Raw genomic sequence first — 13117 nt, 5'->3', positions numbered from 1 at the left:
ATGAGAGGTACTTTTCTTCTCAACATCACACAAGGTATATTGAAATGACCACTTACGATTGTTGAAGATTTAAGAGTGAGTTTGAAGTCCCACATGGTTAAAAAATCGGTTACTCGAAGATAATGTAAGAGATCATAATGTCAATAGTTCACTATGTGATATGGCGGTTTCTCTATTTTTGTGAAGGTTTTGAGTTGTGCAGTATACTTCAAAATTCAAAATATGGGTTGAATAATATTTCTTGGAAACATGTATGTACATATTATTGACGAGGGTTTTTTTATTCAAATTTGCAAGTTTGAATTATCCATCAATTTAATACATAAATTATTACTCACTCCCAATTTAGTTCCTAAATTATATGATACAATACAATTTTGTTCTAAAGTATATGAAAATCCACCATTTTAGTCTTTACCATCTTAATGGAAGGGACTAAATTGATAGGTTTTATATTATTCATGGACTACTTATTGTATCTATATAGTTTAAAGATTAAATTGAAAATAGTGGTACTATAGAGACTAAATTGATTTGATACTTTTTATATAGAGACTAAGTTAACATGACATTTGAGGTGAAGGGGATGCATGTTAAACTTCGGCCATTGCTCAACTAATTCAATTATTACCTGCAAGAGAAGGCATAGGATTATGGATGGAATAACTGATGCGTAGAGCTTGGTGGATGACTATGACACAATGGAAACTATAAATAAAATGCAGCTGAGAGAACTGCTGTTAGAAAAGTGATACTGTATTCTGATTTGGAACTGAACGAATTTGATGGTTTTGATACTGCAAAATGGACAACATCAATTAAGCAACACAGTTTCTATTTAGAAATTAAAATTCCCGTGACTTGCCATCGATGGAACAATTTATTGGCTCCTGTTCTGATTTGGAAAACTTAAAAGCTTTAAACAAAAGAAAATCTTTTTATGATTTTCATAACTCATAACAATAAGATAACAGTCCTAGATACATTCTTTTTTTTTACAAGCACTTGACAATATTGAAGCAACAAATGTAGTCATGACTACAATTCCTCTATGTTTCACTGAAAAAAATAGCCTCCATTATTTATAGTTAACAACATCTTGGTCAAAACAGAAAAAAGTTACCAAATAACAAGAGCATTGAGCAGTAAACCAATCCAATTTTGGAAATAAAATTGGCACCATTCGAAGTATCAGGAAGAAAACTTCCATCAGAAGAGTTCGTTGTCAGTACAACAATGATCCAATTATCTTTTGAACCAATACCAATTCCAGTAAACTTTGAGTCATTGAGATTTTGCGAGTAGAGTGAACCCGTGAAATTAGCAAGGACAAGGCTTGGAACCAAGCCAGGAACACAGGCAGGCATTACAGATCCATCTCTTGTGTCGGAAATATTTAAGTGGCATTTAGATAAAAGTTCTGGATAGTTGGAGAACTGAGGCTCAGTACCTGGTATTGTGTTAGCACCTGTGGTATTTGTACAAGGTTGATTCTTGAACTGATCAGCAAATTCTTCAGCAAAACAATTAGCGTTTTCATTCTTTGTTAGAGATGTCAAGTTTAATGATGTGCGATACTTGTTGACTCCCTGATAAAGATCATCTTCCTCATCTGTTGAGGGATGTTAAGGTAAGTACAGTTTCAAAATGTCAGCTTCAAAATGCACATGTTTATTAGTGTGTTTGGATTTTAGCTTGAAAGAGGTTCAACTTTCACTTGATTCAATCCACCAAGGGAGATGGATTCCCCTAAACATAAGTTAGAGCACTTTCAAACTGAAATCCAAACACACTATTCTATATCTATTAGCATGAAAGTTAAATATACTTGAAATAAATGGTCTTGCTTAAAAGAGCTAGAAAGTAGCAGATCAGGATAATAATGTCATCTATAAGGATAAATATACTTGAAATAAGTTAATTGAAATTCAAATGAATATTTTTCAAGTATATTTGCAAACAATCTAGGTTATTCATCGATCAGCTGATGGATCTATTTGAATTAAAAGACCTAGACATTAATCAAGTGAAACGAGCAGATCTTTGAAAATGAACATAAAAACCTATACCAATTAATACTATGAACAAACCCTAGACATTTTAATTATCATAAAAGGCACTCTCCCAATCAGATCTAGGTCTAATAATCACAGTGACACCGTGAATCTAGCAAACCAATGTGATAGCAAACACGCACAAGAAAAAGTGAAAAATGCAGACAAATAAAGATCAATTAAACAGAAAGCAAAATAAATAAAAGTGGTGAAGTTGATGAAGGTTTAGCATTCATACATTTAAGGATGAAGAGAAATAGTTTAGAGAGAGAGAGAGTACTGACCATGGTCGCATTTAACTGAGTGATTGAAAAAGATAATGGAAGAAATGAAGAGAGAGAAAATAAGAGAGAAACGGGAAAATGCCATTTGTTTGAAGCAGAGAGAGTTGAGTAGAGAGGTGGCTACAACTAACTACTAACTGTAAACAGCAGAAGTAAGCGATGAACACATCAAAACGACAGCGTTTTTTTGCCGTGTTTCAGGAATTTGAGTTGGATATGCTTCACTTCAAACTAGTAAATCACCTTTGAAACGGTAACTTTCCACAATTTAGTTATTTAAATTTCCCATTAAATTATTTAATTTTTTAAATTAAAGAATGTCACCTTATCTAGGATATTTATCAAAATAGTTTTATTAGAAAAATATTCTAAAAAGCGAATAAAAGCTATATATTGTCTTCAAAGCATCAAGACAATAAATTATACTATATTCTAAGAAATAATTAAATTGACAAATATGTTTTAATTTAAAAAACAAAATTCTTTAATTTTAACGATTAAAATGTTGATTATTCAGCTTAAAAAATTATTATTATTAATCATATAAAATATATTATTTTAAGTACTAAAATAATTAGTCAAGGGGAGTATTACTTTGTCACATGATTAGAGGTTTTGCTCAACCTTTTTTATTTATATCAAAAAAGAGTTTTTTTCCAAAATTGTTTTGATTGATTTGTTATAGATTTTTTTTCCCTTCAAATTTGGAATTCTTCATTAATTGATTGTCAATAACTCCATATAGGTTTTCTTGTAAATTCTTGTTAAATTTCGAGTTTTTTAGTTTTTTCATTTAATTTTTTTTTTAATATAATTCATTTTTTTTTACGTATATCAATATGATTAATAACTTTTTTATTTTTAATATAATTTTTTTTTCTTTCTAATTACTCCTTTAATCATTTATAAATTAGTTAAATTTTATCTATATTACTGAAAACAAAAGTATAATAAACTCTATTAAAAAATAAAAACATATTGATAAATTATATTAGGAGAAAATGCTTTAAAAATCTAAATTATTATTATTGAGGCAATTTAATAATAATAATATAAAAAAAAATATTAAAACATTAAGAAATGAGGTTTGAAATTTAACAAACTCGACAATGAAATTCAACAAATTTTCCCCGACAAATATTTCCCTTTCATGTTGTCTATTGTAAAGCTATCTCACAGTCAATTGAAGCTTTAGGAAATCCCAACATCTGTTCGTACAACATCTCTAACTTCTCTGGTCCCCCAGGATAGTCAAAATCAAATTCATAGGTGAAAATATAAATTATTTCCAAAACTTGTCCTATCTTCAGCAAAAACTTTATAGCATTCAGCTCTTCTTCACTCCCTTGAAACCCATATATCGTTATAATCTTCACGTGTGTCTCAAAGCATGCTGGTAATGGGTTAATGTCATCTCCACCGTTTTCATCCAGAACGAGCCCCTGCTTCATTTATTGTTTTTATATTAATAAAACACAACAACAAGGATTATTATTATTAACCAGTTACATACGTACAATCATAAGTCACACTCATATATATTTTTTATTAACACTCTTACTTGAGAAAGAGGTATCGTGAATTTAGATTTCAACTAATAGGTAATTAAAATATGACGGATGATTATTCCACTAAGGATTTAAATTCAGATTTGTCTAAACAATTTATTTTTAATTGAACTTCAGTCTAATTAGTTAGTCAAATAAAATTCAATATTTTTGTTTTTTTTTTCAATAATTTTTTTTTAATTTTTAATATTTTCCATTTTAATTTTTTGTCTCTACTTTCAAATTAATTATACGTATGTTATAATTTGTGAATGATTTTTTTCATGTATAAAATTATCTAACACAAATTTTAAACAAAATATAAATTAAATATGAAGTTTTAAAAAACAAATACTTAAAATTTCATATTTAATTCATTTTTTATTAAAAAAATTTAAATTTTTATAACGATGATTTATAATATTTTAAATATGACTGCAAAAAATCATTTAAAAAATTATAAAAATAGAAAAATAAAATTAGACTAAAAAATTCTGATTTTTTTATACGAAAAAAAAATGAAATATTGAATTTTATAGAAATTAAAATTTAGTTAACACTAAAATGAAATACAAGTACAATTTTCAATTTAAGTGACCCAAAGTTAATTACCCCATCAAACTCAATTTCTTCAAGAATGGGTGAGTGTTGTAGTATAATGTGTAGTCCTTGAGAAGAAAAATTGGTGATTGATGAGTACGAGACCACACGAAACTCAACCAGATTATTAAACGAAAGTAGATTTTCGTTTAAAATTTGTATTTGATCACCTAGAGCCTGTGATATGCAATACAATCAAAATTGGAATTCAAAATGTTCTTCAAATTATATGTTAGTGAATTTATATATTTAATAAAAAAAATACTAAAAGTTTAGAAGATGAGACCACGTACCTCAACAGCAAAGTAAGTGAGTGATAATTTTGCCACATTACAAAGGGCTGTGAAAAGCTTGAACATAAAATAACAAGCACACAATTTTTTATTGTGATGTTGATGAACCTCAATGGTAGCATTGGTGACCATGGTTGTGAAAATCAAGGAATAATCATTTATCATATCACCATCATATAAAAATGTCAACAATTTAGTTGCATAGATGGCTATTTTACCATGATTATTTTGATCATCATGATCTTCTTCTTCATTGTTATGATTTTCATCATCTTCTTCTTCGTCTTTCCATTCCCTAATAAACACTGTTTGAAGGGATGAACAACAAATAATAATATAACCCGCATTTTTCCAATTACAATCAATTAGAGTTATTTCCTTCAAAGACGGTAAACCAAGAAAAAATCTTGCTGTGTAGTAATTACTAGGGAAGATAACATTTTTCAATGTCAATGTAACAAGATTTTTAAAACTAATGGTGGAAGGAGGAAGACTTATTACTTGTTGCATACTAAGTTCAAACTTGGTCAATGTTTCAGAAGTAAAAAAATGTTGAGGTAACACCAATGGTTCCTCAACTCTATCAAGTTTAAGGCTCAATTCTTCAATCATAGGATTGACAAAAACAGCTAACCATGCATTAAGCCTTGGCGTTTCATCACCAACTTCAAACAAAAGAGAGAATTTTTTAAGGCTTGAAGTATTACAAGCCACAAGCAACTTTTCCACAAAGTCAACGAATTGTTGCCTCTTATTAGGTTCATCACTTTCTTCTAAGTCAATTACGTTGATACCCTTCCACTTATTTAACCATGATTTGGATAGTACACAAGTACCAATAGCTTCTTTTGTTGGAAGGTTAGATAAAATCTTGTGGTGAATGTCAATAGGTAGATCACATAATTTGATATTGCTATCATTTTTTCCCTCTCCCTTATGATGTTTTTGGTGCTTATTGTTTTCCATGTCTCTAGTAGCTTAATTCCCTGTATATTATACATGTAGTCAGAACAAAAATATTGAAAGGGGAAAAGACATTAAGTAGGAGGAAATTAATTCCCATGATGATAAACTAAATTTGAATCAACACAAGATCACTACATCAATACAACTAATATATAATATTTAAATATTTAACCTATTTACCTTTTCTAGGATAAAGGGAGAAATTTCTCAATCTTGAAATCTTAACTAACAATCATTTTTACTCCAATTACAAGTTGAGAACATATTAATTTCACATCAAAACTTGCTCTCAGATAAATTCATCTATTTTTTTTGCTCAAATTTAACATAAATTTAGCTTTTAATTTTGTGTGTGAAATCTGCATCAATCATAAATATGAAATTACTAGTATATGTAAATTGTTACTCTATTAAATCATGAAACTGATTAATGTCATACATAAAAGATTTAAATATGATTTTAATTAATATTCAAGTTATTGATTAGATATCTAATCAATGATTTGGTTGGGAGTTGGTCAGAAATGAGAGATGCATAAGAATCGATGATCTAAGGAATTGAACTATCGAAGTAAACGGTTTAAGCTATAGTTACACCGTAAAACAAACATACAAAGTGCAACTAAAAAACAATGCAACAAAAAAAGTAAAAGCATGAATTGAAGAATTGATAAAACAGGAAGCTAGAAATAAAAGACAAACACTATTGAAAATGGTGAAGAATGGTGGAGGATTTCGTCCCACCTCTAATTTGGTGCCACTTTTTTTTGAAAGGAGAAAAGAGAAGTAACACTCGATAGAGTAAATAATTGTGAGTGTCTTGTGTGTGAAAAAATTGTTACAAAGAGTGCACTATTTATGAACACCAAATATGATTACAAATTAGTTTTTAAATAACTAATGTTAATAATTAGTTGTTAATTTTATCAGAGAAGAGAGTTGAACCATTATTTTTCGTCACCTCAACTCTTCTAAACTAATATACCACTTTTTGACTTCGAATTACTCATATTAATTAAATGAATAAATTTGTTGACGAATTTGGTATGTTATTTAACAATTCTATCAAAATGGTAAAGATAAAGAAATTTTCAAAGTTAAATAATAAAAAATAAATATTAAATTGAATTCATAACATTTTAATTAAAAAGACATTGAATCTAGTCACATATAATTAAAAATACATTGAATTTAGTGGCATAAAAATATTATAAATAAAAAAATATTATAAGTTTATAATGTGTCAAAATTAAGTATTTGAATTAAATTCAATCTAGTAACATAAAATATCATAAATAAATAAAATATTATAAGTTTATAATGTGTCAAAATTAAGTATTTGAATTAAATTGAATTTAATGATTATTTGCATTACAGTCTGTAACGCTCACTTTGAAACCAACATTCACTTATTTGTAAAATCTCAATTGAATCTATCTTGAGACACTGGAATTTAATGTGATCCCTATAAAATTCAACCAATAATATATATAATATATGAGTTTAGAATAGATTATTAGTATTTCCCAATCACGAGGAAAAAAAATTATACTAGCAAATTAAATATATTATAATTATTTATAAATATGACTTTAGAAATATTTATGAGTTAAAAGTAAAATATTTATATTTATCTAATTAATAGTGTATATTAATTAAATTTTTAAAAAGTTCTCAAAAAAATATCCTTAATTAACAAAAAATGTTATTATTAAAAATATATATATTGGTATTTATTGCATAGTTATTATTATTATTTACTTGGTAGTATTATTATATTTTTGGTCTGTGTACTTTACATTAAATAATATTTTGGTCTTTATAGTATTATATTACTATATAATATAATTTGAGTAAAAAATATTATATTAAATAATATTTTGAAAATATAAAGAAATATACAAATTACTTTTTCATCAGTAAATATATATCAATTTAAAAATCGTAGTTATACATGTGATCTTAATGCATACTCCTTACGAGACCTTATTTATAAGAAGAACAGAACACAATATTTGATATTCTCAAGGATATATGTAAAAGCAAAAGACACCAAAATAACTCTATTTAATATTATTATTTCAAAATACCCATTAGTAGACTGTGATAATTATTCAATACCAATATTATTTTGTCGGAATACAAATATAATGTTAGAATTATTGTCGTAAAAGCTATTTAAATAATTATAGCTTATTGTTTATATCAAATCAAGACCATTAAACTATATAAAATATTCCAATATTTTTACCCGTTGCAAAATTTTATTTTGTAATACTATGGGTTGAGATTAAGGAAATTAAAATATATTTGGGTTAATTAATTAATGATGATTGACATCCATAGTTAAATGTCAAAATAAATTGGGTTAATTTTAAAAAAAAAATTGAAAAAGAAATTATTATCGATAGCGGTAACACTTAGACTAGTTTCATGATAATTTATAAATAGAATTATTTGTATTTTTTTAAAGTTATAATATCTAATACATTGAATTTTACGCACACACAAATATACTTGTGCGTAAGTAGGAGTGGGAATAGGCCAGACTTCGAAATGTCTGAGTCTGATATACGATTAATTTTTTAAGTCTAAGTCTCGACCTACGACCTATCATAGGTTTTTTTCCGGTCCGACCTAACCTTTTTAAATGTCTGACCTAGCTTGGAAGCCTATTTAAAAGTCTTATTCATATTAAAATATTTAAATGATCTACTCATATCAGATGTTCTTCACATACCAATATCAATGTACATATCTATATATATTAAACAAAAAATAATTTTTCTAACAAAGTAATTTTAAAAAAAAATCTGAAACATACATCTTTTAAACCCTAAAATATAATTCTTGATTTCAAAGAATATATTTTTTTTTTTTCTGAAACAAACGCACCCATTATTATCTCTCAAAAAATATGTGGAAGGACTACTGAGTTATTGACTAATTGAATAGCTACCGAATATGGAACGACTACCAAATATGGAATGACTATCGAATATGGAATGACTATTAAGTGATTGCCTAATTGATAAAATTTAAAATAGGAAATAATATTATTAATATTAATTAAATATATATATATATATATATATATATATATATATATATATATATGACGGCCTATCAAGCCTAATAGGTTTTTTTTTATAAGTTTGAGCTTTACATATTTAAATAAATAGACTTTAAAAATAACTTGAGCCTAACCTTTTTATTAAATAGGTCAAACTAGGTCAGGCCATAGGCCCCTGTCGGATGGTCTAGCCTATTCTCATCCCTGTGTGTAAGGGTGACAATCGGCAAAATTTGAATTTTAAAAGATTATATGTATCTAGGATTATATTAAAAATACTATATCATTTTAATACAGTTAGAAAATATACAAAAAATAATGTTCAAAATTCTTTAATATTAAATCATGAAAGTAATAAATTAAAATATTTAAATTATTCAAAACTATATTGAATCATATGAATATTTATTTGATAAAATGATATTAATATAAATAAATAAAAATTAATTATTAGATTAGACTGAAAAAGTAATGTTCAAATTTCATAATATAAGATTTTATCAGGTTTTTTTTTCTTTCATTTTTTAGGATAATATGCTAATCTTCAATTGTATTAACTATTTATCTACAAAAATATTACTAACTATTTTACATTTTCTAATTAACAATATATAGTAGATAGATAAATTAATTTATCTTTAAAAAAAACTTAGTAAAATAATATAAATTGCATGTACTTAATAGATCAAGTATGCAATATGACTTAATTTTAATATTTTAGTAAATTAATATTTTGCAAGTATTCAATTCTATAAATTCATAGTAGTTTGACATATTTAATAGTCTTTACATTAATATTTTGCAAGTATTCAATTCTATAAATTCATAGTAGTTTGACATATTTAGTAGTCTTTACATTATTATTTCAATATAACTTGACAAACTAGTTTTTTTTTTTAAAACAGTTTAGAAATTCACACACTTTAAATATAAAAATATAGATAATCTCTTGTTTGATAATCCAATCATATCTTAAAAAGTGGATATCAATGTAAAGTAACCACTTTTGACAAAGCAATATAAAAAATATATATACATACTAAAAGAGACTAATATTCACTCTTGATAACCAATGACTAATATATATACATACTAAAAGAGACTAATATTCACATACTTTTTAATTAAAAAAAGTAACAAACTGAACCAATGATTACCCCTTTTTTTTTTACAATATAACTAATGATTTACCACAATAACTTTATCTAGATTCTTCTAAAAATGAATGTCTCATTATTTAAAATATATATCTAATAAAACTTGAGCATAGTGCTTAAGTATAACATCCCAGCAATGTTGATTTATCATAAGCTATTGCGGTATACATGTATTGAAGAATATTGCTGCATCGTCATTATCTCCACGCCCACTACAATTTACAACCACATTTTTGTTTGATAAAGTAGGAACCAACTTATCTAATATTGCCAATGCATGTGCGGCCTCTAGAGATGGAAATATACCCTCCAATTTGCATAATCTCTCATACGCTGCAAATTTTTCATACATCAACTTCTAGTGGTTGGAGTGTAATCAATTTCTTTTTTTTAAAAAAAAAAAAAATTAAAAAATAATACAATATGTCTATGTTTTAGGCTTATATACCATCAAGAGCTTCTTCATCTGTTGCAACAAAGAACTCGGCACGCCCACTTTCTTTTAGGTAGCTTAACTCTGGACCAACTCCTGGACACTCCATCCTGCAAAATAATTAAAATTAACAACATGTATTCTATTAGAATATTCCAAATGAATATGCATGCGTGGTGTGTGATGACTTACCCAGCTGCAATGGAGTGTGGTGGAACAATTTGTCCATAATCATCTTGCAATAAAAAGGTGATAGAGCCATGATAAACACCCACTTCACCTTTGGCCAACGTGGAAGAATGTTTTCCACTATCTAACCCCAAACCACCACCTTCAACTCCAAACAATCTCACATCAGTGTCTTGTATAAACTCATGGAAAATACCCAAAGCATTTGAACCTGTCCCAACACATGCAACAACAACATCTGGTTTTCCACCCCATTTTTCCAATGCTTGTTTTCTTGTTTCTTTTCCTATTACTGACTGAAACTCACGTACCATGGTGGGACATGGGTGTGGTCCCACCGCTGAACCTGTCAAGTGGTAGTTGTTTTCTATGTCTCCCACCCAACACCGAAATGCCTCTGATGATGCATCTTTGAAACTTCCATTCACAACTTCCACCTACATTAATTATAATGCTTTTTAAATGCAATAATACACATATGAATTTGGTCATAAACAAAAATAAAAGGTTATGAATGTTTTATTACCCGAGCTCCTAACAGATTCATCAACCGCACATTTGAGGAATATCTGTCTTTATCTTTGGCTGCCATGAAGACTATGCACTCTAAACCGAATTTTGCGCATGCTGCAGCCGTTGCAAGCCCGTGTTTTCCGGAACCAGTTGCTGTAACCACACTTTTTCGACCAATGCGTTTGGCAATCATGACTTGTGCAAGAGCGTTATTCATCTTGTTAGATCCACTGTGGTTAAGATCCTCTCTTTTTAAGTATATCTCTGCTCCTATGCCACCGTTTTTGCTTTTGTAATACTCCGACAACCGTTGAGCATGATACAATGGTGTCTCTCTGCCAACATAGTCTCTTAATGTTGTTGATAGCTCTGTCTGCGGATGAACAATTATTTTCAAATCAATATTGTGATGAGTAATTAATAACATGATTTGGTGGTGTGGTTTCAGGAGAGTAACATAAGGATTTATAATTAATTAAGAGTTGCACTATGTACTTAATTAAATAGTAATAGACCAATATGATATTTAGGTGTGTGATGAAAAAAAATAGATAGAGAAAAAATGAGATGTTGAAAAATTAAGAGAGTATATACATACAAAAGCTTTTTTTTATTATTCTTTTCATTTCGCGGTGAAAATAAAACCTTAATTTTTTTAATGTTGCCTTCTAATTCAACCATTTAACTATTACGATGAAACATTTACTTTCAAAACATTAATAACATTTTAGAAAAAACAAAACTGCGAAAATTAATTTTTGAAGGTAGGTAAAGTCATTTAACGACCCTCGTTGCAGTATAATTAGACATATCAGAATCATTCGATTAAAATTTTAAATATAAATATAAATCATATAATCTTAATCGGATGGATTAGATGAGTTGATTGCGGTGCAGCTGAACGCATTTAATCAAAATTTTGTTGAGTTAGTTAATGGGAAAATTTAGATGAAATATAGTAGTACTAGGTGAATATTGTATTAATAACTACCTGAAAAACTTGATCGTGGAGGGTATTATTGAACTCAGCTTCAAGCTGGTTCAAGCACTGTATAAGTGTCTCGGGTACAAACTTGCCTCCAAATCTACCAAATTTTCCAGCAGAGTTGGTACTATTTGTGTCTATAATAATTTCCTTAGCCTTGTCTTTCAAGGGTGTTTTGGGCAACGGTGTGTAGGTAGTGGTTAATTGAGGGACCTTAACCTTAAAATGATGTCTAGTAACCACTGTTTGAAGACCCTTAGAGGCACGCTCTTTGGGCCCTCCCTTTTTATGATTATCTATTCGAACAATTGCCCCTTGAAATTTGCATGTGGTCATACTGTGTTGTCGATCCAATATGATGTGATGATTCTGAACCTGCTGCCACACCCTTTATTTATACTCAACAAGTGGTCGATCCAACGGACGGAGTCTTGCTGTCTTACCATCTTTAATCTTCCTATTTGGCATTACTCAATTGCTCATTTATTTTTAGTTTTAATTTTGTTTCACGTGTTCTAAAATATTAATGCTATGTTTGGTGCATAAAAGAAGTTCTTAAGAGAGAATGTGGAAAGAAAGAGAGAAGAAATAGAAAAGAGAGTATTATAAATATTTTTAAATGTCCAAAATTACCCTTAAAATAAAAAATCATCAAAATTAATTTAAATTTCTATTTCAATTAAATAATTCACTAAATTACTAAATTTTATGCTTTACTCACATTATTCATCAGATTAAATCAATTATTTAATTTAATGACTTAATATGATTAAATTGTCTTGAATTTAATAATCAAATTATTTTATTATTTTTCATAAAAATTAAGAAACTCATTTTATTAGTAATTTTTTTTTCACCATCTTTTAGTCCTTCCCTGTATTTTAATCAACACCTCAACCCCTGATTACTTGTTTCGAATTCATAATGGATGATCATCGTATTGACTATTGATAAAGTTTGCAAGAATCAATTTCTATAAAAAGTTAAATTGAATTGTGGTATTTACAAACATAGACCATTGTC

At 27.8% G+C, this 13117-nt stretch overlaps 3 protein-coding genes across 3 annotated transcripts; all 3 read right to left on the bottom strand.

Annotated features, from left to right (window-relative positions):
* Positions 1-917: 917 nt before the first annotated feature.
* On the bottom strand, positions 918-2557 carry LOC101504563 (uncharacterized GPI-anchored protein At3g06035-like). The gene is made up of 2 exons (XM_004511285.4): positions 2339-2557; positions 918-1612 (listed from the first exon to the last, which is right to left on the bottom strand). The coding sequence occupies exons 1-2, from the start codon at positions 2421-2423 to the stop codon at positions 1104-1106; spliced, it is 594 nt and encodes a 197-aa protein (XP_004511342.1). The 5' UTR covers positions 2424-2557; the 3' UTR covers positions 918-1103.
* A 938-nt stretch (positions 2558-3495) lies between these two features.
* Positions 3496-5744, bottom strand: LOC101509796 (F-box/LRR-repeat protein At3g58930-like). Its single transcript, XM_004511391.3, has 3 exons — positions 4779-5744; positions 4498-4662; positions 3496-3780 (listed from the first exon to the last, which is right to left on the bottom strand). Exons 1-3 carry the CDS (start codon positions 5742-5744, stop codon positions 3496-3498), a joined length of 1416 nt encoding a protein of 471 aa, XP_004511448.1.
* A 4118-nt stretch (positions 5745-9862) lies between these two features.
* LOC101504226 (tryptophan synthase beta chain 1-like) lies at positions 9863-12444 on the bottom strand. The gene is made up of 5 exons (XM_004511284.4): positions 12101-12444; positions 11123-11482; positions 10600-11033; positions 10423-10517; positions 9863-10307 (listed from the first exon to the last, which is right to left on the bottom strand). The coding sequence occupies exons 1-5, from the start codon at positions 12428-12430 to the stop codon at positions 10129-10131; spliced, it is 1398 nt and encodes a 465-aa protein (XP_004511341.1). The 5' UTR covers positions 12431-12444; the 3' UTR covers positions 9863-10128.
* Between the last annotated feature and the right edge of the window lie 673 nt (positions 12445-13117).

Source organism: Cicer arietinum, chromosome 8 (assembly GCF_000331145.2).
Source record: "Cicer arietinum cultivar CDC Frontier isolate Library 1 chromosome 8, Cicar.CDCFrontier_v2.0, whole genome shotgun sequence".
Classification (NCBI taxonomy): Eukaryota; Viridiplantae; Streptophyta; class Magnoliopsida; order Fabales; family Fabaceae; genus Cicer; species Cicer arietinum.
The sequence above is the reverse complement of the archived record's forward strand: the minus strand, read 5'-3'. Positions and strand labels throughout refer to the sequence as shown.